Below are 23536 nucleotides of genomic sequence, written 5' to 3'. Positions count from 1 at the left end.
TGAATGTCACAGAAAATTACTGGCACTAAATCATCAATGAATCCGGTAAAAGTGGAGTTAATAAACCAATGGCTGTAGGTTCAAACTCCAGAATTGATGATCAGTTACAATCATCAAACATGAATTATGATGAATATTAAGGCCTGTTTCACTGCAGGCGTAAGTATCATGAAAGTGAAACAGACACAGACGTAGAGCTTCACACTGACAGTGTTTCTGTGTAATTAACCTGCAGCTCTACACAGAAAATAAACAAACTATTGCAGCAACATTATGGGTGCCCTCAAAGGGCCATTTGCTGTGGTGGAATGAGTACTGAAAAAAATATACTCAAGTAAAAGTACCATTACCTTCCAAAAAATGTAGTGTGAGTAGAGTAAAAGTACTTGTCCAAAAAACTACTTGAGTAAGAGTAAAAGAGTAGACTCAAAGTACTCATGAGTACTGAGTAGTGAGTACTGAGCTGTGGATTCTACTCCCTTATAATAAATGCTGTACACTGCAATTTAAACATTTAAAAAACATTGTACATTCTGTAATTCACATTATCTTGTTGTCAGAAAGAATGAAGAATATTTAATCATCCAGCAGTTTTAATTTTAACTGTCAACTCTTTAAAAATACAACAAAACAGCACGGAAACAGTATTGAGTTGAAGAAAAGTTTAAAATTATTCTCAGTACAATCATCCATTTAAATCATAAAGTTTGAAAAAATAGATTTAAAATCATGTGTTAGGTCACTGAGACAGCATGCTGTTGCACAAAAAAAAAGATTAAAATATTCATTAGAACAGTGCAAAGAATACAAAAATCATTAGAAACTCATATGAGAGTTCAGCATCACACACCGTGAAATGGGTTAAAATGAGAGATTAAAAAGAGCCAATTTCTCACCAAAATGGTGCCAGTTTTAACGTTTTGTAATAATGAAATAAAAAAAATTACTCATGTTACAATTTTAACATGAACGCACATTGTTCTAGAAGGATGGCATCATGCCCTAACTTTTACACATTTACTTAAATTGTTATGCTGATAATACAATTTGTAAGGAGAAAAAATGCATTAAATAGGGAAGTATTTCTAGGGAAACTTTTTCAAAAGAAAACACACACACAAGCAAACGTGTCTCTTTGCTGAGCCCCGGCGGGCTCAGTGAATCAGCAGCATCCACAACTAAATGGAACAAAAAATGTGTTACACTTGAAAATTGTTTATGTGCAAGTGCACTTGCTAAATGAAGGCGGATTGTAGAAAATCGATCAAACAAAAACTTTAAAAGGTTGAGCTGCAGTTTTATTACATCACATGCTGACACAGATGAAATATATTAACACCACGGGGCATCAATAAGGTGCATATTGGTCCTCAATTTCAGTATATTGCACTATGTAAAACTTAATTGTGGAGTTAGACCGTTAAACAGTTGTTGTTTTTTTTCATGATTTTCGTGTTTAGGATTTTTTTGGGCAGGGATAAATCATGCCCCGATGATGCAATCGAGGCACCGAGCATGGCTCCTCCCCTAAAACTATAAGAGGTGTGTTCGAGTTGAAGCTGCGCTGTGCAGACCAATCAGTGTGTCATCAAAGTACAGTAAGAGCTATAGAGAGCAGACACTCCTTATGCTTTTGAATTGCTCTTGCGATACTTTGATGTCAAACACTGATCATTCTGCACAGCGCTGCTTCAAGTCGAACACACCTAATAAGTAGAGAGCATGCCTAGTTTCATGTTTCATGCCTAGTCAAGTCTGTTCATACCTCGTCAAGTCTTTGTTTATTGTTTGGATTTTGGATTGCACCTTGTCAAAAACTGTACTTGGGTTCTCACTATGCTCACCTTCAGTGGACTGATCATTACAGTTTTCCTTTTATAATAAAAGACATAAGGAAATAGTGAAAGCCACTAAATAATCATAATGTCTGCATATATATATATATATATATATGAACAGGATCCTGCTTTACAGACTCATAGACACAGCTTACTTACGTCACTCAAACACAGAACCAGGAAACAAGAAACACGTGTGTTCAGGGAAAGAGAAACTGAAGTGTAGTTGAGCTTATGTGTGTTTGAGTCTCTGTAATACAGCAGTAAAATGGCAGAAGCCAGAGTTTTTCAGGATGAGTTCATGTGTCCAAAGTGTCCGGATCTCCTGAAGGATCCGGTGACCATTCCCTGTGGACACAGTTACTGTAAGAGCTGTATTACAGACTGCTGGGATCAGGAGGATCAGACGAGAGTCTACAGCTGTCCTCAGTGCAGACAGACTTTCAGTCCAAGACCTGCTTTAGCTAGAAACACCATGCTGGCTGAAGTGGTGGAGAAACTGAAGAAGAGAAAACGTCCTGCTGACTGTGACGCTGGAGCTGGAGATGTGCAGTGTGACGTTTGTACTGGAAAAAAATACAAAGCGTTCAAGTCCTGTCTGGTGTGTCTGAACTCTTACTGCCAGAATCATCTCGAACAACATGAGAGCTGGTTTAAAGGAAAGAGACACAGTTTGACTGATGCCACTGGACGACTGCAGGAGATGATCTGCCAGAAACATGAGAAGCTCCTTGAGGTTTTCTGCCGCACTGACCAAAAATGTATATGTATGCTGTGTACGATAGATGGACATAAAAACCACGACACTGTATCTGCTGCAGCACAGAGGACAGAGAAACAGGTATTTAAAACTAGCGATCAAGTTAATACTCTGTGTAGTGATCCAGTAGTCCACATGAGTCAAACTCAAGGCCCCACATCATTTTATGTGGCCTGCAGGGGCATCTGATTGTCTTAAAATAAAAATCTATGCTGTTTTATATCATAAATTATGAAAGTGCTTATCATTTATATTTAGTCATTTAGCAGACACTTTTATACTGTACTCAGAATTCGTTCTCTGCATTTAACCCATGCATTTAACCCACCCGGAGCAGTGGGCAGCCATTTATGCTGCGGCGCCTGGGGAGCAGTTGGGGGTTCAGTGACTTACTCAAGGGCACCTAAGTCGTGGTATTGCCGGGCCGAGATTTGAACCCACAACCTTAGGGTTAGGAGTCAAACTCTCTAACCATTAGGCCACGACTTCCCCAGGTGCATGTGAATAGGTGCATGTATGCCAAAACTGCATATCATATGCACACCAAGACATTACATAGAGTGCTTGAAGTTGGCCGGCACTTTTTAGTTTGTACTTGCACTTCTGACATGTTGCCAATACTTACAGTCAAAGCGTCAGTGTCTTGAGTGATTAGAAATGACACTAAATAAACCACACTACCCAGGAGGGGGCACCATGAATTACCTCTCATCTTGGACTACCAGGGGTTTTCCAAGTCGGGGCCACGAGAGCATGTCAGGTGGCATGTTTTCTTTGCATTAGCGCTGTTTTGATCTTACTGTGCAAATGCATTTGCTTACTGGAATGTGTGCAGAGTAGTAAAATAATAATTAATTATTTATTTGAATCAGTAAATTTTGCCGAAAACAATACAATACTTTTAAAAACAAAAGATCCATATTTTTGAGATCAGATAAATCAGAGATCAACCGGTAAACACCTGGAAAGTCCAAGGATCCAGTAAGCGAATGCATTCAAACAGTAAGATCATAACACTGTTAATGCAGAGAAAACATGGCCAATTTCATTGCGAATTTTGAAAATAAAAAAAGTTATTTTTTAGTACTTTAGTTTGTATTTAATTACTTATTTATTTTATTTATTTTTGGGTGTGGGAGTGGGTACCACCACTTCTTTTTTCCACTTCCAGTACTGATTGCTTATCATATGCACACCAAAACTGCATATGTACACCAAATACATGCGTATTATATGCATGTATTATATGCACGCCAAATAGAAACAGAAAATCATGCTATTGATACGCTTTTTCATAAGACCGGACTCATTTGTTTTGTTTTTTTTGTTTTTTAAGGCATATCTGTCACACTTCTTAGCTGCTCACATTTTTTTTTTAACCATAGTTCTGCCCCTCTCAAATGTAACAAAATACATTTTTAACTTAATGTAATGAATTGTGATTGATGATATTTGTCTTTATTTACTTTGATTTACAGAATAATGTAAATAATGTAAATAATATTATAATTTCTTAACCTGATAAATTAAAAGGTTTTAAGTCCAAATAACACAGAGCAATAACATATATTTTTACATCTATGCAAATGCATATACAATATTTGTAACTAAAATAAAGAGACAGTTATTTAACAATATGTTAAAGAGTAGTAAAATTTCTACTGTCTTAGTTACAACCGGCCCTTTGAGGGCAGCCATAATGTTGAAGTGGACCTCAGTGAAAATTAGTGAAACAGGCCTTAATATTCATCATAATTCATGTTCGATCATTGTAAACGATCATCAGTTCTGGAGTTTGAACCTACAGCCATTAGTTATCAGCTCCACTTTTATCGGATTCATTGTTGAATTAGTATCAGTAATTTTCTGAGACATTTACTATCATCTGTTTGTCCTGCAGAAGCAGCTGAATGAGACGCAGAAGATGTTCCAGCAGAGAATCCAGCAGAGAGAGAAAGATCTTCAGCAGCTGAGAGAGACTGTGGAGTCTCAGAAGGTGAGTCTGGAGAAGAAGAGAAGTTTGTCTCCGTCTCAGTTCAGACTCACTGAAGCTGAATCACTGTGTGTCCTAACAGCGCTCTGCACAGACAACACTGGAGGACAGTGAGAGGATCTTTACTGAGCTCATCCGCTCATCCATTGAGAGATGCTGCTCTGAGCTGATACGACTGATCAGAGATCAGGAAAAGACTGCAGTGAGTCGAGCTGAAGAACGACTGGAGCGACTGGAGCAGGAGGTCAATGATCTGAGGAGGAGAGACGCTGAGCTGGAGCAGCTTTCACACACACAGGATCACATCCAGTTCCTGCAGGTAACACAGATCTACAAGAACAGGATCATAGTGGACTTGAGCAGATCCTGCTGTGACAGAGACTCACAGAGAAACATTTCACTAGTGTCTTATTATATAATCATCAGTCAGACTCTCAGCTGATCATCTTCTTCTGAAAGAAGAAATTACAAATGGCTTTCAGCTCTGGAAATATCTTAGGAATTATTGCTTTGAGCTCTTTCTACTGGAAGATATATTCAGCTGTCAAACACCACTAGCACCACCAACAGTTCAAAACTTTACTAGCATTTCAACGATAGTACTGATTCTGAGTAATGTTCACCAAAATTGTATCAGGTGATCCTCAAACCTAAAAATACATTTTTTTATTGGCCTGAATTTGACCATAAAGACCCCAAACATGATGTCAGGCTGTATATAAGCAATGCTTCAGTGTACTGAAACCAAACCAAACCTGATCATGTCTTAAACGTCCTTGTGAAGTTTCAGTGTCTCTAAGAACTCTAAAGTTATAAATAATAGTCAGTCTAATTGTAGCCTTTGAGCTGCTTTTCCCGAGCAAATCTACTCAACCCTACAATGAGACTCCATTGATGTGCTTGAGTTGTTAGATGGACACTTATGTTCTTAGCAGATGTTTTATCATCCAAACTATTTCCTAGAAAGTTCACATATAGTGTAAGTGACAAATACTAGAATATGTAGCTCTAATGTGATTTAATGAATATGAGAAGAATGCAGCTGATGCTGTGATAGTGCTGGATTGAGTTACTAAAGGATTCAAGGATTCAAAGCATTTATTGTCATATACCCAGTGAGGAAACAAGTTTCCCTGAGCAATGAAATTCTTACTTTGCTGTCCACAATGAATGCCAAGAGATTGCAAAACTATACACACACATACACAAACTATACACTATACAAACTATACATACAGTCATGGCCAAAAATATCGGCCCCCTTGGTAAATATTATCAAAGAAGGCTGTGAAAATTAATCTGCATTGTTAATCCTTTTGATCTTTTATTTAAAAAATTCACAAAAATGTGTCCTTTCATTGGATAATAAGAATTTAAAATGGAGAGGAAATATCATTATGAAATGAATGTTTTTCTCAAATACTCGTTGGCCACAATTATTGGCACCCCTAGAAATTCTTATGAGTAAAATATCTCTGAAGTATATTCCTATTCATATTCACAATTTTGAGCACTCCAGCATGATTATAAACATGAAATCATCCAGCTCTTGCTTCCTGTTTCACAGAAATATAAAGAGGAGGGAAAACAAAGCCCAAATTCCCTTAATCATCCATCACAATGAGAAAAACCAAAGAATATATTTCTGATGTGCAGCAAAAGATAATTGAGCTTCACAAATTGGTGAACTGGCTTTAAGAAAAGAGCTAGAGCAGTGAAAATCCCCATTTCCACCATCAGGGCAATAATTAAGAATTTCCAACCAACAGAAAATGTTACAAAACTGCCTGGAAGAGGACGTGTGTCTATATCGTCCTAATGTGCGATGAGAAGGAGAGTTTGAGTGGCTAAAGCCTCTCCAAGGACCACAGCTGGAGAACTGCAGAAAATAGTTGAGTCTCTGGTTCAGAAAACCTTTAAGAAAATTGTCAAACAGCACCTACATCAACACATGTTGTTTGGGAGGGTTACAAGAAAAATTCTCCTAGCTCATTCAAAAACAAACTAAAGCAAACTAAAGGGTTTGGTGAACACAGAGAAAAAAAGTACCCCATGTGTACAATGAAATATACTGCTGTATTTTTGATTTTGTGGGCCTATATTTCTGCTGGAGGTCCTGGACATCTTGTTTAGATACATGGCATCTTTGATTCTATCAAATACCAACAGATAAAAAATCAGTAAGTGACTGACTCTGTTAGAAATCTTATAATGGGCCATGTTTGAATCTTCTAACCGTACAATAATCCAAACACAAACCTCAAAAACAACACAGAAATGGGTCACTGAGCTCAAAACCAAGCTTCTGCTATAGCCATTCCAGTCCTCTGACCTGAACCCTACGGAAAATGAGAGGAGTGAACTGAAGAGGAGAAGCACCAACATGGAGCTGGGAATCTAAAGGGTCTGGAGTGATCCTGGATGAAGATCTCTTGTCAGGTGTTCTCTAACCTCATCAGGCATTATAGGAGAAAATTTAGACCTGGTTAAACTGGCAAATGGAGGTTTCAGAAAGTATTGAATAAAAGGGGGGCATTAATTGTGGCCAATGTATATTAGAGAAAAACATTTATTTTATAATGATATTTCCCCCCATTTAAAATTCTTATTATCCAATAGCGGGTTAGATTTTTGTGATTTTTTTTTTTAATAAAAGATCAAAAGGATTAACAATGCAGATTAATTTTCACAGCCTTCTTTGATCGTATTTACCAAGGGGGGGCGATATTTTTGGCCACGACTGTACATACAATGTAAGAAACGTAATAAAAACTATGCTGCAGACCAGTCAAGTCATCAAAAGGAGCACAAATCTGATGTTCCTGCAGGTTATTGAGTGAAGTGTGAAGCTGATGAGTTTGATTTCTGTTTTCTGTAGAGTTTCCAGTCTCTCTCAGCACCTCTTGAATCTACAGACGTAAATGATGATCCCTTCAGTTCTCTCTTCTCTTCTGATGATCTGAGAGAATCTGTCCATCAGCTGAGAGACAAACTGGAGGATTTCTTGAAAGAGGAGCTCAAGAAGATCTCAGACAGAGGTAAAGTCCTGGAGATTCATCTGCTCTCAGAAACCAGTCCATCATCATCTCATATCATGGAGAACATCATATTAGAAATGTATTAGGAATGGATGCAGGATCATGAGAATCACACTGTTCATGTCTGTTGATTTCCACAGGAACACTCACCAACATTGTTCCCAGAACCAGGAACGACTTCCTACGATGTAAGTCAGTAAGAAAACCAGCAGAAAAACTCACTGTGTTCATGTTCTTACTGTAGAAGATGACAGAACAGTTTTATAACTGATGATGTAAATGATGATTTGCAGAGATATTTGGTCATCTGTACTGAGACACTGATGATACACTGAACATGAAGAGTTCAGCTACATGAAAAGATCAAAGAGATTCATAATTCCTGATTCTGATGTGTTTTATCTCCATCAGATTCCCATCAGCTCACTCTGGATCTGAACACAGCACATAAATACCTCCGTATGTCTGAGAACAACAGAGTGATTGCTGCTGCTGCCACAGGCCAGTCTTATCCTGATCATCCAGACAGATTTGATGTGTATCATCAGGTGTTGTGTAGAGAGAGTGTGTGTGGACGCTGTTACTGGGAGCTGGAGTGGAGTGGATATAATGGTGTGTATATATCAGTGTCATATAAGAGCATCAGCAGGAAGGGATGGGGTAATGAGTGTTTGTTCGGATCTAATGATCAGTCCTGGAGTTTGATCTGCTTTCCCTCCAGTTACTCATTCAGACACAATAACATAGAGACTGATCTCCCTGTAGAGTCCATCAGCAGTAGAATAGGAGTGTATGTAGATCACAGTGCAGGAATTCTGTCCTTCTACAGCGTCTCTGACACAATGAGCCTCATCCACACAGTCCAGACCACATTCACTCAGCCGCTCTATCCTGGGTTTAATGTTGTTAAGAGAGTATCATCAGTGAAACTGTGTTGATGAATCAGAATAGACTGATGAGAGATTCTACCCATAATGCTTTGAGCTGCATGATAAATCAGTAACAGTGAGATGTTATAGAGTCTCTTCTTTTCTCCTCATTACATTAATACTGCAGCTGAACTTCTGTCACTGAAATAACATGTCAGAATAAATGTGTAACAAATCCTTATATAGACAGTAAGATCAGTGTGTGTTTATGTGAGAGAGAGTCCTGCTGAGTGAACATGTGTTTCTGTGCTTTTTGCACAGATACTATTTAAACTGAACTGAGCTGTATGATGACATCACTGAATTCAATGATGAACTGCTTTAACAGTCATTTTGCATTATTGACACACTGTTTTCCTAATTAACGTTGTTCAGTTGCTTTGACACAATCTGTTTTGTTTATGTGTGTTTTTGCCCCTGTGACCCAGTTTCTGTCTCCCGTGGTTTGTTAATTTAATTCCAGGGGTGTCTAGTTTCTTTCCCATGTGTTCCATGTCCCCATTAATTAAGTGATTCCATGCACCTGTCTACTCCTCGTTATCCTGTCTTTATAAGCCTTGTCCGTTCAGTTCAGTTTTGTTGGGTCTACCAGCCAAAATGTCAGAACAATAAACTTCCTCCTGTGTTCCATGTTGGATTCACCCCATCACATTAATTAACAAAAAATCTCTAAATTATCCACAACCAACAAACAACTCCAGCACAGTAGTGTGACACTCTGTTTGTGTTGATTTAGTTTTTAAGTTTTGTAACGCCGTGTCTCCGAGTCTGACCTCGAGTGCCCGTTCAACTTCAACCAGCCCACAACTCCGCATCGTCAGCCAACGCCCAACCACGTGCTTCCCAAGACGTCACTTCAAGGACTACTGAACTTCCAGCCAATCAGCAACCTTGGGAAACCCCCTTTTCAGTAACAACAAAGGGAACCCCCTTTACACAGGCAACGCAAGTAACTTACCTCCAGACTCTGAGCTGAACTGGTGTATCTAATATAATTTTAACCTCATTGAGGAACTCAATTCGAGGGTTAATCAAGTGATGATGGTTGTTCATGTCTATGCAATTTCACGTATTGCTGTAAACATGGGATTTCACATTTTCATCCTCTTAAACTTCTTTCCTAAAAAAAAAAAAAAAATTCTTTCCTAACTTTCCATCTTCCTGCAACTTGTGTGAATGTGTGAGTGCATGTGCTTATGTGTTCGATTAGTTTATATGTCTTAGATTTATCTAATAAAGCCTTACTCATATTGAAAAGAGAAGTATCTTGTGTTTTGTGCTAACAAGTTAATGTCTTAAACTGCCGATCTTGTTACTGTGCTAATTAAACATTTTTTTGCTTAGGCCTGACACGATAACAAATTTTGCTGGACGATAAATTGTCTAAGAAATTATTGCGATAAATGATAACATTGTCGTTCTAAGACCAGTTTCAACTAATGTAATAATAATGGCATAATAATGCAGGTACACCTTTTCAAAGATCAATAAACTTTTATTTCTAAAGAATATTTAACACTGAAAATGGAAAACATTTTAAATATCCACAATAAATTAACAAAACAACCAAAAAACAATAAAATCAATGGACTGTCAGTCTCTGTTAAAAAAAAATGCACTTGATAAGCTTTGTTCAAATAAAGCAAAAGTGAATTGCCGTCTATGTTCACCAAGGACGAGAGATTTTATGGCAGATTCCGAGCAAGAAATACCAACATGTTGACTTTGTGTGGCTTAAAATTAATTAAATTTGTGTGTTTGTATATTATGTGTAGTTATGGATGCTCATATTGACTGTTTAACCGTTAACCGAAAGTAAACATTTTGACTAATTACGGGGCCGTTCACATATCGCGTCTTTTGGGCACTCAAGTTCGTTATTTCAAATGTAGACGCGCGGTATGCGCGCTCATAATGGAAGCGACGCGCTTGTTTTTCCAGGCGTGTCCGCACCGCATCTAGTTCAAAACATCTAAACTTTTCAGAATGACGCAAGAGCACCAGAACCAACTCAATCAGCTTCCTTCGGTGTGAAATTCCCCGTTGTTTTTGAAAAATGGGGTGCACCCAAACACTGCAGAGTTTTTTACTTTTCTTCGTAAAGAAATCTTGTAGCAGCAAGGGTTTTTCGGCGGTGGAAATCCATTGCTGAAATTTCGTTGTTGTAACGGATATCGCAGCTGATGGATGCTTAGCAACGACAGACGCCTCAGGAGCGCAACTGCCCGAGCGCTTTGGAAAGGAGGAGAAAGCGATGCACCTAGCGTTTTCCACACGTTTTAGGCGCGACATGTGAACAGCCCCTAATACTACCAGTTAAACTTTTTTTTTTTTTTTGCTGCATGGTAATTATATATATATATATATATATATATATATATATATATATATATATATATATATATTATATATATATATATATATACACACACACACATTAATTCACTGGGCGCGTTGACGCGCAACCACATGCCTACAGACATATTTAGCTGAGCAAGCCAATTGAAACGAGCGAAAAGTAGGCTACTACGTGGGACCATTTCGACAGAAAGGGCAACGAAGTTACTTGCAAAAAATGCTACGCGGTATTAAAATAAAGCAGTAGTGTACAATGCAATATCACTTGGACGCAAACATCCACAAGCAGATGAAAGGTGCTTCCCAAAGCTGGCCACTCTAGCGAGACGTTATCTCTTTATTCCCGGGACATCTATGCCATCGGAGAGGGTGTTTTCTGCCACGGACTGTCCACAGGCTGCGCTCCAGACTAACCCCACATCATGACATGTTACATTTTTTAAATAAAAAATTAAAAAAGAAATTATTGTGGCCGGAAAAATGATCGAGCTATTATGGTGCGATTAATTGATTTATCGACTATCACGACAGGCCTATTTTCACTATACTTTGGATATTAATATCCATTGCAGAGTTGATGTTATATGGCTCGTTCAATGAATCGCTGGCCGTCTCAGTGATCACCCGTAAAACAGTAACTCTGTTCAAACTCCCTTTAAAATCTTAAACGATTGCCTTTCAGCTAAATTGACCTGTTTCTCTTACATCTGATTGTCTTCTACTGAAAGAGATGCCGCTTACAATGGTTTTGAAAATGTCTTAAGAATAATTTTTCTGAATTATTTCTTCTGAAAGATATACACTACTCAAAAAATTAAAGGAACACTTTTTAATCAGGGAATAGCATCAAGTAAATTAAACTCCTATGATATTGATCTGGTCAGTTAAGTAGCAAAGGGGGTTGTTAACCAGTTTCAGCTGCTTTGGTGGGTTAGAGTTAGGGTAAAATTAACCCTAATTGAATGAACAACAGATGCACTAGATGGGCAACATTGAGAAGACCTCCAAAACAGGAATGGTTTTACAGGTGGAGGGCCACTGACATTTTTTCCCCTTACTCATCTTTTCTGACTGTTTTTCACTAGTTTTGCATTTGGCTAGGGTCAGTGTCACTACTGGTAGCATGAGGTGATACCTGGACCCTACAGAGGTTGCACAGGAAATCTAACTCCTCCAGGATGGCACATCAATATATGCCATTGGCAGAAGGTTTGCTGTGTCTCCCAGCACAGTCTCAAGAGCATGGAGGAGATTCCAGGAGACAAGCAGTTACTCTAGGAGAGCTGGACAGGGCCATTGAAGGTCCTTAACCCATCAGCAGAACCTGTATCTGCTTCTTTGTGCAAGGAGGAACAGGATGAGCACTACCAGAGCCCAGCAAATTGACCTCCAGCAGGCCACTGGTGTGAATGTCTCTGATCAAACAATCAGAAACAGACTTCCCGACGTCCTCTAGTGGGCCCTGTGTTCACTACCTGGCACTGTGGAGCTCGACTGGCATTTGCCATTGAACACCAGAATTGGCAGGTCTGCCACTGGTGCCCTGTACTTTTCACAGTTGAGAGCAGGTTAACCCTGAGCACATGTGACAGACGTGAAAGGCTCTGGAGAAGCCATGGAGAACATTATGCCGCCTGTAACGTCATTCAGCATGACCGGTTTGGTGGTGGGTCAGTGATGGTCTGGGGAGGCATATCCATGGAGGGATGTACAGACCACTACAGGCTAGACAATGGTACCCTGACTGCCATTTGGTATCGGGATGAAATCCTTGGACCCATTGTCAGACCCTAAACTGGTGCATGAAGGAATGACGTCATCCTGGAGGATGAAGAAATTGATACCATTGAATGGCCCCCATGCTCTCCTGATCTAAATCCAATAGAAAATCTCTGGGACATTATGTTTTGGTCCATCCTACGCCAACAGGTTGCACCTCAGACTGTCCAGGAGCTCAGTCTGATCCAGATCTAGGAGGAAATACCCCAGGACTCCATCTGTTGTCTCATTAGGAGCATGCCCCGATGGTATCAGGCATCCATACAAGCACATACAAATTGTCGGATCTCTGGTCTACTCACCTGTTCTTTGGTTTGGGTTTTGAGTGTTGTGTGTGGCTTGTTTGACAGCTCGCCATGTGTGCATTGCCTGTGTAATTGTTTCCCCGCCCTCCTTGTTTCTCTGCTCGTTAACTTATCTTGTTTTCCCACCTGGTCCTCTTTATCTCTAATTTCTCCCCTTTATAGTTCCCTGTGTTTCTCTGTCTTTTGTCAGACTGTTGTGGTTGTTCCCGATAGCTCCGACAATCCTGTTCGTGTCGTGTCGTGTCGTGTCGTGTCGTGTCGTGTCGTGTCGTGTCAGGCTCCAGTGCTCATAGCCGCAGTATAGTTTTCCTGCTCACTCTGTGCGCTCTGATTCCAAGGGTTTACCTTGACATTCGTCCATCCTGGGTTTCTTTTGGATCATTAGTGGATTCTCAAAGAACCCCAAAGAACTAGTTAATTATAGACCAATCTCGAATCTCCCTTTTCTGTCCAAGATACTAGAAAAGGTAGTATACTCACAATTATATTCCTTCTTAGAGAAAAATTGTATCTGTGAGGATTTCCAGTCTGGATTTAGACTGTATCATAGTACTAAGACTGCTCTCCTTAGAGTTACAAATGTCCTGCTCTTATCATCTGATCGTGGTTGTATCTCTCTATTAGTGCTATTGGATCTTAGTGCTGCTGCTATTGACCACACCATTCTTTTGCATAGGCTAGAACACTTTGTTGACATTAATGGAAGTGCATTAGCATGGTTTAAATCGTACTTATATGACCGCCATCAATTCGCAGCAGTGAATGAAGAGGTATCATATCGATCACAAGTGCAGTATGGAGTACCTCAAGGCTTAGTACTAGGGCCGTTACTCTTCACGCTTTACATGTTACACTTGGGAAATATCATCAGGAAACCAAGGTGTTAGCTTTCACTGTTATGCTGATGATACTCAGCTCTATATTTCTTCGCGGCCCGGCGAAACATACCAATTTGAAAAACTAACGGAATGCATAGTCGATATAAAAAAAAAACTGGATGACGAGTAATTTCTTCCTGCTAAATTCTGAAAAAACAGAGGTATTAATTATAGGACCTTAAAGCTCTGCATGTAATAACCTAAAACGCTGTCTAAGACTTGATGGCTGCTCTGTCAATTCTTCGTCATCAGTTAGGAACCTAGGTGTGCTATTTGATAGCAATCTTTCCTTAGAAAGCCACGTTTCTAGCATTTATAAAACTGCATTTTTCCACCTCAAAAAAATATCTATATTACGGCCTATGCTCTCAATGTCAAATGCAGAAATGTTAATCCATGCCATTTATGACCTCAAGGTTAGACTATTGTAATACTCTATTGGGTGGTTGTTCTGCACGCTTAGTAAACAAACTCCAGTTAGTCCAAAATGCAGCAGCTAGAGTTCTTACTAGAACCAGGAAGTATGCTCATATTAGCCCGGTCCTGTCAACACTGCACTGGCTCCATATCAAACATCGTATAGATTTTAAAATCGTATAAAGCCCTGAATGGTTTAGCACCTCAGTATTTGAACGAGCTCTTGTTACATTATAGTCCTCCACGTCCGCTGCGTTCTCAAAACTAAATTTGATAATACCTAGAATATTAAGATCAACTGCGACAGTTAAAGGCATTTGAGTTATTAAAATGACAGTTAAAGGCAGTTCATCATTGAATTCAGTGATGTCATCATCCAGCTCAGTTTTGTTTAACCTGTTAGCCTGCATCCAGACATGGGCATCCTCAGATCCCCTTGTTTGCACGTGTCAATATTTACGAATAGATTAAATGAAACGGGACCATATAATCTTGACAAACTATGTATCATTATAAAGATCTAAGCCTCAAGCATCGACGACAGATCATTGTTTTTCAATGGAAAGCTTATAAAGAATGTATTTGCTTAATTTTGTAAGCAGTACACATCAAAACATGAAGAATAAAAACGCAGTACATACCAGATTCGTCGTAATAACGAGTCATAAACACATCCACAGCTGTAAATTCCGGTTTAGTTAGAAAGGTAAGGGTCCACTGAACGACATCTCATGTTTGTGTCCGTTATGTGTGAAAGATAGGCGCAAGATTGTTTATTTGAATTCTGGCGCTCTCTCGTGACGGCTCGTGACGCGCGCTGTGACGCACCTGTCATCTGATGGAGGCGGAACTTAGCGATCGCCTTTTTTTATTTTTCAACATTTTTTATATATGTGTGGGTGTGTTTTATGTTGAATGTGCCTGTATCTGCATGATTACCATCTGTTTGAGCGCAAATCAGCTCGCTTTTACTGTGTAATCACAGCTATCAATGTGAACACCGTCTATATGAATAGAGTGGGATTTATTGACTTTATGGCGCATTTATATTATTACCATCTCTATAACTGGCCATCAGCACATCAGCACGTATTTTCATTGTAATTCATTGTAAATGCTGCATTTCTTTAATTGGCATACAAACTTAAATATATTTTTTCTTATTTTTCTTATTCAAATTATTCTTATTGTATTTTTCTAGTGCTCAAATAAATCACTTATTTGATGTCTAAGTTTCTTGTCTAGTGTTTTATAATTGAAAAAAAATGCAATGGTGTGTTTCATGACTAAAATAATTTGTAGAACTCTTCATTTCAGTTAAGGGTAAAGCTGCTTTGCAACAATTAGTATCGTGAAAAGCACTATACAAATAAACTTGAATTGAATTTAATATAATGAGGAAGAGGAACCTGCTTTACAGACTCACAGACACAACTGATTTACACAAGTCACTCAAACACAGAAACAGGAAACAGGAAACACGTGAGTACAGGAAAAGAGAAACTGAAGTGTGGCTGAGCTGCTGTGTGTTGTGTCTCTAAAATCAAGCAGTAAAATGGCAGAAGCCAGAATTTTTCAGGATGAGTTCTTGTGTCCAGTGTGTCAGGATCTACTGAAGGATCCAGTGACTATCCAGTGTGGACACAGTTACTGTGAGAGCTGTATTACAGACTGCTGGGATCAGGAGGATCAGACGAGAGGATACAGCTGCCCTCAGTGCAGACAGACCTTCAGTCCAAGACCTGCTTTAGCTAGAAACACCATGCTGGCTGAAGTGGTGGAGAAACTGAAGAAGAGGAAACGTTCTGCTGACTGTGACGCTGGAGTTGAAGATGTGCAGTGTGACGTCTGTACTGGAAGAAAATACAAAGCCGTCAAGTCCTGTCTGATGTGTCTGAACTCGTATTGTCAGAATCACCTTGAGGAACACGAGAGTTGGTTTAAAGGAAAGAGACACAATCTGACTGATGCCACTGGACGACTGCAGGAGATGATCTGCCAGAAACATGAGAAGCTCCTTGAAGTTTTCTGTCGCACTGACCAAAAATTCATATGTGTGCTGTGTACGATAGATGGACATAAAAACCATGACACTGTATCTGCTACAGCACAGAGGACAGAGAAACAGGTATTAAAACTAAAGCTCAAGTTAATACTCAGTGCAGTGATCCAATAGTCTGTTTATTTTCTGTGTAGAGCTGCAGCTTAATTACACAGAAGCACTGTCTGTGTGAAGCTCTACGTCTGTGTCTGTTTCACACTGCAGGCATAAGTATCATGAAAGTGAAACAGACACAGATGTAGAGCTTCACAAGGACCTCAATATTTATAATAATTCATGTTTGATGATTTTAACCAATCATCAATTCTGGAGTTTGAACCTACAGCCATTAGTTATCAGTCCTACATTTACTGGATTCATCTGTTCACATAATGCTTTAGTGCCAGTAATTTTCTGTGAGATTCACTATCATCTGTTTGTCCTGCAGAAGCAGCTGAAGGAGACACAGAAGACGCTCCAACAGAGAATCCAGCAGAAAGAGAAAGATCTTCAGCAGCTGAGAGAGACTGTGGAGTCTCAGAAGGTGAGTCTGGAGAAGAAGATGAAGTTTGTCTCCGTCTCAGTTCAGACTCACTGAAGCTGAATCACTGTGTGTCCTAACAGCGCTCTGCACAGACAACAGTGGAGGACAATGAGAGGATCTTTACTGAGCTCATCCGTTCCATTATGAGAAGTCACTCTGAGCTGATACGACTGATCAGAGAACAGGAAAAGACTGCAGTGAGTCGAGCTGAAGAACAACTGGAGCGACTGGAGCAGGAGATCAATGATCTGAGGAGGAGAGACGCTGAGCTGGAGCAGCTTTCACACACACAGCATCACATCCAGTTCCTGCAGGTAACACAAATCTAGAAGAACAGGATCATAGTGGACTTGAGCAGATCCTGCTGTGACAGAGACTCACAGAGAAACATTTCATGAGTGTCTTATTATATAATCATCAGTCAGACTCTCATCTGATCATCTTCTTTTGAAAGAGACACCGCTTACAAATGGCTTTCAGTTCTAAAAATCTCTTAGGAATCATTTTTCTGAGTTCTTTTATCTTGAAGATACACAAGATACACATTTTTCTGTCAAACAACTAGCGCCACGTGATAGTACTGATTCTGAGTAAAATTCGATCAGTTAATCCTGAATCCTGATAAAATTTGACCACGAAGACCCCAAACATAAAGTAGTCTGTATATTAGCATTATTTCACTGTATTCAAACCAAATCAAACCTGGTGGTATGTTAGTGGTCCTTGTGAAGTTTCAGTGTCTCTTACCACTGTAAATTTATAAATAATGGTCAATCTAATCGTAGCCTTTGAGCTTCTTTTGAATGAGACCAATGAGACTCTGTTGATGTTGTTAGAGGGACATTTATGTTCTTAGCAGATGTTTTATCATCCAAACTATTTCCTAGAAAGTGCTCATATAGTCTAAGTGGAAAATACCAGAATCTGAAGATTAAATGAGATGTAATGAATATAAGAAGAATGAAGCTGATGCTGTGAAAGTGCTGGATTGAGGCGAGTTACTAAAGATCAGTCGAGTCAACAAGAGACGCACAAATCTGATGTTCCTGCAGGTTATTGAGTGAAGTGTGGAGCTGATGAGTTTTGATTTCTGTTTTCTGTAGAGTTTCCAGTCTCTCTCAGCACCTCCTGAATCTACAGACGTAAATGATGATCCCTTCAGTTCTCTCTTCTCTTCTGATGATCTGAGAGAATCTGTCCATCAGCTGAGAGACAAACTGGAGGATTTCTGCAAAGAGGAGCTCAAGAAGATCTCAGACAGAGGTAAAGTCCTGCAGATTCATCTGCTCTCAGAAACCAGTCCATCATCATCTCATATCATGGAGAACATCATATTAGAAATGTCTTAGGAATGAAATCAGGATCATGAGAATCACACTGTTCATGTCTGTTGATTTCCACAGTCACACTCACCAACATTGTTCCCAGAACCAGGAACGACTTCCTACAATGTAAGTCAGTAAGAAAACCAGCAGAAAAACTCTCTGAGTGTGTTCATGTTCTTCCTGTAGAAGGAGAAAGAAGAGTTTTATAAATGATGTAAATGATGATTTGCACAGATATCTGGTCATCTGTACTGAGACACTGATGATACACTGAACATGAAGAGTTCAGATACATGAAAAGATCAAACAGATTCATAATTCCTGATTTTAAATCCTGTTATTTTATCTCCATCAGATTCCCATCAGCTCACTCTGGATCTGAACACAGCACATAAACACCTCCGTCTGTCTGAGAACAACAGAGAGATTACTCACACTTACAGAGAGCAGTCGTATCCTGATCATCCAGACAGATTTGATCATTATCGTCAGGTGTTGTGTAGAGAGAGTGTGTGTGGACGCTGTTACTGGGAGCTGCAATGGAGTGGAAATTATGGTGTGCATATATCAGTGTCATATAAGAGCATCAGCAGGAAGGAAGGTGTTGAGTGTTTGTTTGGATCTAATGATCAGTCCTGGAGTTTGATCTGCTTTCCCTCCAGATACTCATTTTGGCACAATAAGATACAGTCTGCTCTCCCTGTAGAGTCCATCAGCAGTAGAATAGGAGTGTTTGTGGATCACAGTGCAGGAACTCTGTCCTTCTACAGCGTCTCTGACACAATGAGCCTCATCCACACAGTCCAGACCACATTCACTCAGCCGCTCTATCCTGGGTTTGGGTTTGGCCCTGGATCATCTGTGAAACTCATCAGTGTTGATGAATCAGATTAGACTGACAAGAGATTCTACCCATAATGCTTTGAGGTGCATGATAAATCAATAACAGTGAGATGTTATAGAGTCTCTTCTTTTCTCTTCATGACATTAATACTTCAGCTGAACTTCTGTCAGTTAAATAACATGTCAGAATAAATGTGTAATAAATCTTCATATAGACAGTAAAATGTGTGTGTGTGAGTCCTGCTGAGTGACCATGTGTTTCTGTGCTTTTCTCAAACTCTATTTATGTTGATTTAGTTTTTAATGTAGTGTCACAACTATCATTTAATATCACTATCAAAATTACCTTTCAATTCAGATGATCACAATCAGTCAATAAATCTGTGAGCATCAGCGGAAAACGTCCGCTCCGCTTCGCTCCGCTTCGCTTCGCTCACATGCTCTGGTGCCGGGTCTCTTCCCATGCTTGCACGTCCTAAAGCTTTTGAACAGCACCAACTACAATGTTCAGCAAAACGTCTGAATAATCAAAAACTGGTAGAAGATTGCTCTGTGTGTTCTGCCAAATGTTCAGCAGTTTATCCCTAGTGAAACTGATTGTATTTGATAAACAAAAGACAGGAAAAACTATCAAAAAACATTTAAACAACTGGAGAGCTAAGCACCGTGGCTGCTGTCTGTGGTGTCATCTTGACTATAAATTTCTCAAAACCTCCCTTTGGGAACATCCTCATTTGTAAAACTGGTATGAAAATAAAATAAACAACGTTTTTTGAAATTGTAAAAAATGCAGAATGTTTTCTTTGAGGGGTATAACTCTCTTTTATACACAATCAGACTTTGCTGCAGGATGGAACAACCTGCTGGTTCATCTGGCCAGAGGAGAACTGGCCCCCGACTGAGCCTGGTTTCTCCAGTTTTGGTTCCTTGCTGCTGTCGACTCTAGCTTGCTTAGTTGGGGACACTTGATTTCAAGTGATATCATCAACTTGATTGCACAGATCATATTTAACCTGAACTGAGCTGGATGATGACATCACTGAATTCAACGATGAACGTCCTTTAACTGAAAATTGGAATTTTTACTGCACTATTTTCCCAATTAATACTCTCTGTCTCTATACATATCTCACTATTTTGAAGCTCCTACCTGTGGGTGTCGCTGTTGGACAGTGTTAGTCCTGCTTCCTGCTTGCCGTGCTGCTGTTTTGTGATCGTAGCTCTGTGTAGCTTTGTTTTTCTGTAGAATCTTTATCTTACTATCACTCTCTGTTGTTTAAAGTGATAAAATATAACTTAATTCCCACCATATTTCTGATATTATCTATCAATCTAATCTGATTAATTTGATCGTTCGCTTTTATTCTAAATCCGCGAGTGCAGCACACCTGCATCGCGTTAGCATTCGTTAGCTTGTCATTAGCGTTTCCATTTGTGCCTATCGCTGTTTTCTTTCCTCCTCACCTCTCTCTCGTTACTCTCTCTCTCCGGTTTTCACAAGTACCTCAAACAACTGTGGTAAGAATCTTTCATCAAGCACGGTGAGTAATGGTTTCTCCTGCTATTGTTATTTGCACTGCTTGCCACATATATAGTTTATCTATCTCTGTCGGTGATGAGGGATTCACATGTGATAAATGCAGGGAAATAGTTAGGCTGACAGAGAAGATTTCAGAATTAGAGACACGCATCCAAACTTTAATTGAGGACAGTAAGAATGTGAGGGCTCTAGATACGGCGTTGGATGCGTCTAGCTCAGGGAGTCCTGTACAGTGTTCGGTTCCGGTAACAGGGCCTTTGCAGCAGGGCAACTGGGTGACTGTGAGGCGGCATAGTCGTGGGTCTAAACACCACTCTTCTGTTCCGATCAAAACATTAAACAGGTTCTCCCCACTCAGTGACGCACCCACTGAGAAACCTGATGAAAGGCTGTGCTCTAGTTATTGGCGATTCTATTGTAGGGAATGTGAAAATAGAGACACCAGTCACCATAGTCCAATGTTTACCAGGAGCCAGAGCGCCTGATATCTTAGCAAATTTAAAATTGCTGGCTAATGCTAAACGTAAATACAGTAAGATTGTTATTCACGCCGGTGCTAATGATGTTCGACTTCGCCAGTCGGAGATCACTAAAAATAACATTAAAGAGGTGTGTGAACTTGCAAGCATGATGTAGACACTGTAATATGCTCTGGTCCCCTCCCTGCTTACCGTGGTGATGAGATACATAGCAGATTGTCATCACTCAATGGCTGGATGTCTAAGTGGTGCCCGCAGAATAACATAGGTTTCATAGACAATTGGACAAGCTTTTGGGGCAGACCTGACCTGTTGAAAAGAGATGGTCTTCATCCCTCCTGGGGTGGTGCCGCTCTTCTTTCTAGAAATATGGCACATAGTCTTAGAGTTTGTACTTGACTAACTGGGGCCCAGGTCAGGAAGCAGACAGACTGGCTAAACCGACCCTCACCAGGCAGCCTCCAGTCACAGAAGTCAGTTAATTCTCAGCACATAGAGACTCTTTCACCTAGATATCACACTATAGAGACTGTGTCTGTTACCCGGACTAGAAAATACAAAAAACGTCCAAACCAATTTAAGAGCAACAATTTAATTGAGGTTCAACAAATAAAAAACAGATGCAATACGGATAAACAAATGATAAAGCTTGGCTTATTGAATATCAGGTCCCTCTCTACGAAAGCACTTTTTTGTAAATAATATGATCACTGATCATAATCTAGATGCACTCTGTTTGACAGAAACCTGGCTAAAACCTGATGATTACATTATTTTAAATGAGTCTACACCCCAAGATTACTGTTATAAACATGAGCCACGTCCAAAAGGTAAAGGGGGAGGTGTTGCTTCAATTTATAACAATGTTTTCAGGATTTCTCAGAGGGCAGGCTTCAAGTATAACTCGTTTGAAGTATTGGTGCTTAATATAACATTATCCAGAGAAACAAATGTTAATGATAAATCCCCTGTGATGTTTTTACTGGCTACTGTATACAGGCCACCAGGGCACCATACAGACTTTATTAAAGAGTTTGCTGATTTTACATCCGAGTTAGTGCTGGCTGCAGATAAAGTTTTAATTGTTGGTGATTTTAATATCCATGTTGATAATGAAAAAGATGCATTGGGATCAGCATTTATAGACATTCTGAACTCTATTGGGGTTAGACAACACGTCTCAGGACCTACCCATTGTCGAAATCATACTCTAGATTTAATACTGTCACATGGAATTGATGTTGATGGTGTTGAAATTATGCAGCCAAGCGATGATATCTCAGATCATTATTTAGTTTTGTGCAAACTTCATATAGCTAAAACTGTAAATTCCACTTCTTGTTACAAGTATGGTAGAACCATCACTACTACCACAAAAGACTGCTTTGTAAGTAATCTTCCTGATGTATCCCAATTCCTTAGCATATCCAAAACCTCAGAACAACTTGATGATGTAACAGAAACTATGGACTCTTAAATACACTAGCATTTTAAATACAGTTGCTCCTTTACGCCTTAAGGAAGGTTAAGGAAAACAGTCTGACACCGTGGTGTAATGAGCACACTCGCACCCTAAAGAGAGCAGCCCGGAAAATGGAGCGCAGCTGGAGGAAAACAAAACTAGAAGTATTTCGTATTGCTTGGAGGGAAAGTAACCTATCTTACAGAAAAGCATTAAAAACGGCTAAAATCTGATTACTTTTCGTCTCTTTTAGAAGAAAACAAACATAACCCCAGGTATTTATTCAATACAGTGGCTAAATTAACGAAAAAATCAAGCATCAACAAGTGTTTACATTTCTCAACATCACAGCAGTAATGACTTTATGAACTACTTTACTTCTAAAGTCGATACTATTAGAGATAAAATTGTAACCATGCAGCCATCAGATACAGTATCACATCAGACAGTGCACTATAGATCCCCTGAGGAACAGTTCCACTCATTCTCTACTATAGGAGAGGAAGAATTGTATAAACTTGTTAAATCATCTAAACCAACAACATGTATGTTAGACCCTATTCCATCTAAGCTCCTAAAAGAGGTGCTTCCAGAAGTCATAGATCCTCTTCTGACTATTATTAATTCCTCATTGTTATTAGGGTATGTCCCAAAATCCTTCAAACTGGCTGTTATTAAGCCTCTCATCAAAAAAACCACAACTTGACCCCAAAGAACTAGTTAATTATAGACCGATCTTTAATCTCCCTTTTCTTTCAAAGATACTAGAAAAGGTAGTATCCTCACAATTATATTCCTTCTTAGAGAAAAAATGGCATCTGTGAGGATTTCCAGTCAGGATTTAGACCGTATCATAGTACTGAGACTGCTCTCCTTAGAGTTACAAATGACCTGCTCTTATCATCTGATCGTGGTTGTATCTCTCTATTAGTGCTATTGGATCTTAGTGCTGCGTTCGACACTATTGACCACACTATTCTTTTGCATAGACTAGAACACTTTGTTGG

The 23536-nt window shown here is 39.4% G+C and overlaps 2 protein-coding genes across 2 annotated transcripts; both read left to right on the top strand.

The window, feature by feature from the left end:
• The first annotated feature begins 2022 nt into the window (after positions 1-2022).
• Positions 2023-8567, top strand: LOC122134261 (tripartite motif-containing protein 16-like). Its single transcript, XM_042740310.1, has 6 exons — positions 2023-2679; positions 4499-4594; positions 4674-4910; positions 7470-7629; positions 7770-7817; positions 8041-8567. Exons 1-6 carry the CDS (start codon positions 2107-2109, stop codon positions 8565-8567), a joined length of 1641 nt encoding a protein of 546 aa, XP_042596244.1. The 5' UTR covers positions 2023-2106.
• A 7188-nt stretch (positions 8568-15755) lies between these two features.
• Positions 15756-19266, top strand: LOC109055288 (tripartite motif-containing protein 16-like). Its single transcript, XM_042741831.1, has 6 exons — positions 15756-16423; positions 16785-16880; positions 16961-17194; positions 17984-18143; positions 18284-18331; positions 18561-19266. Exons 1-6 carry the CDS (start codon positions 15851-15853, stop codon positions 19097-19099), a joined length of 1650 nt encoding a protein of 549 aa, XP_042597765.1. The 5' UTR covers positions 15756-15850; the 3' UTR covers positions 19100-19266.
• The last annotated feature ends 4270 nt before the right edge of the window (positions 19267-23536 follow it).

Source organism: Cyprinus carpio, chromosome B16 (genome assembly GCF_018340385.1).
Source record: "Cyprinus carpio isolate SPL01 chromosome B16, ASM1834038v1, whole genome shotgun sequence".
NCBI classification, from domain to species: Eukaryota; Metazoa; Chordata; class Actinopteri; order Cypriniformes; family Cyprinidae; genus Cyprinus; species Cyprinus carpio.
The sequence above is the reverse complement of the archived record's forward strand: the minus strand, read 5'-3'. Positions and strand labels throughout refer to the sequence as shown.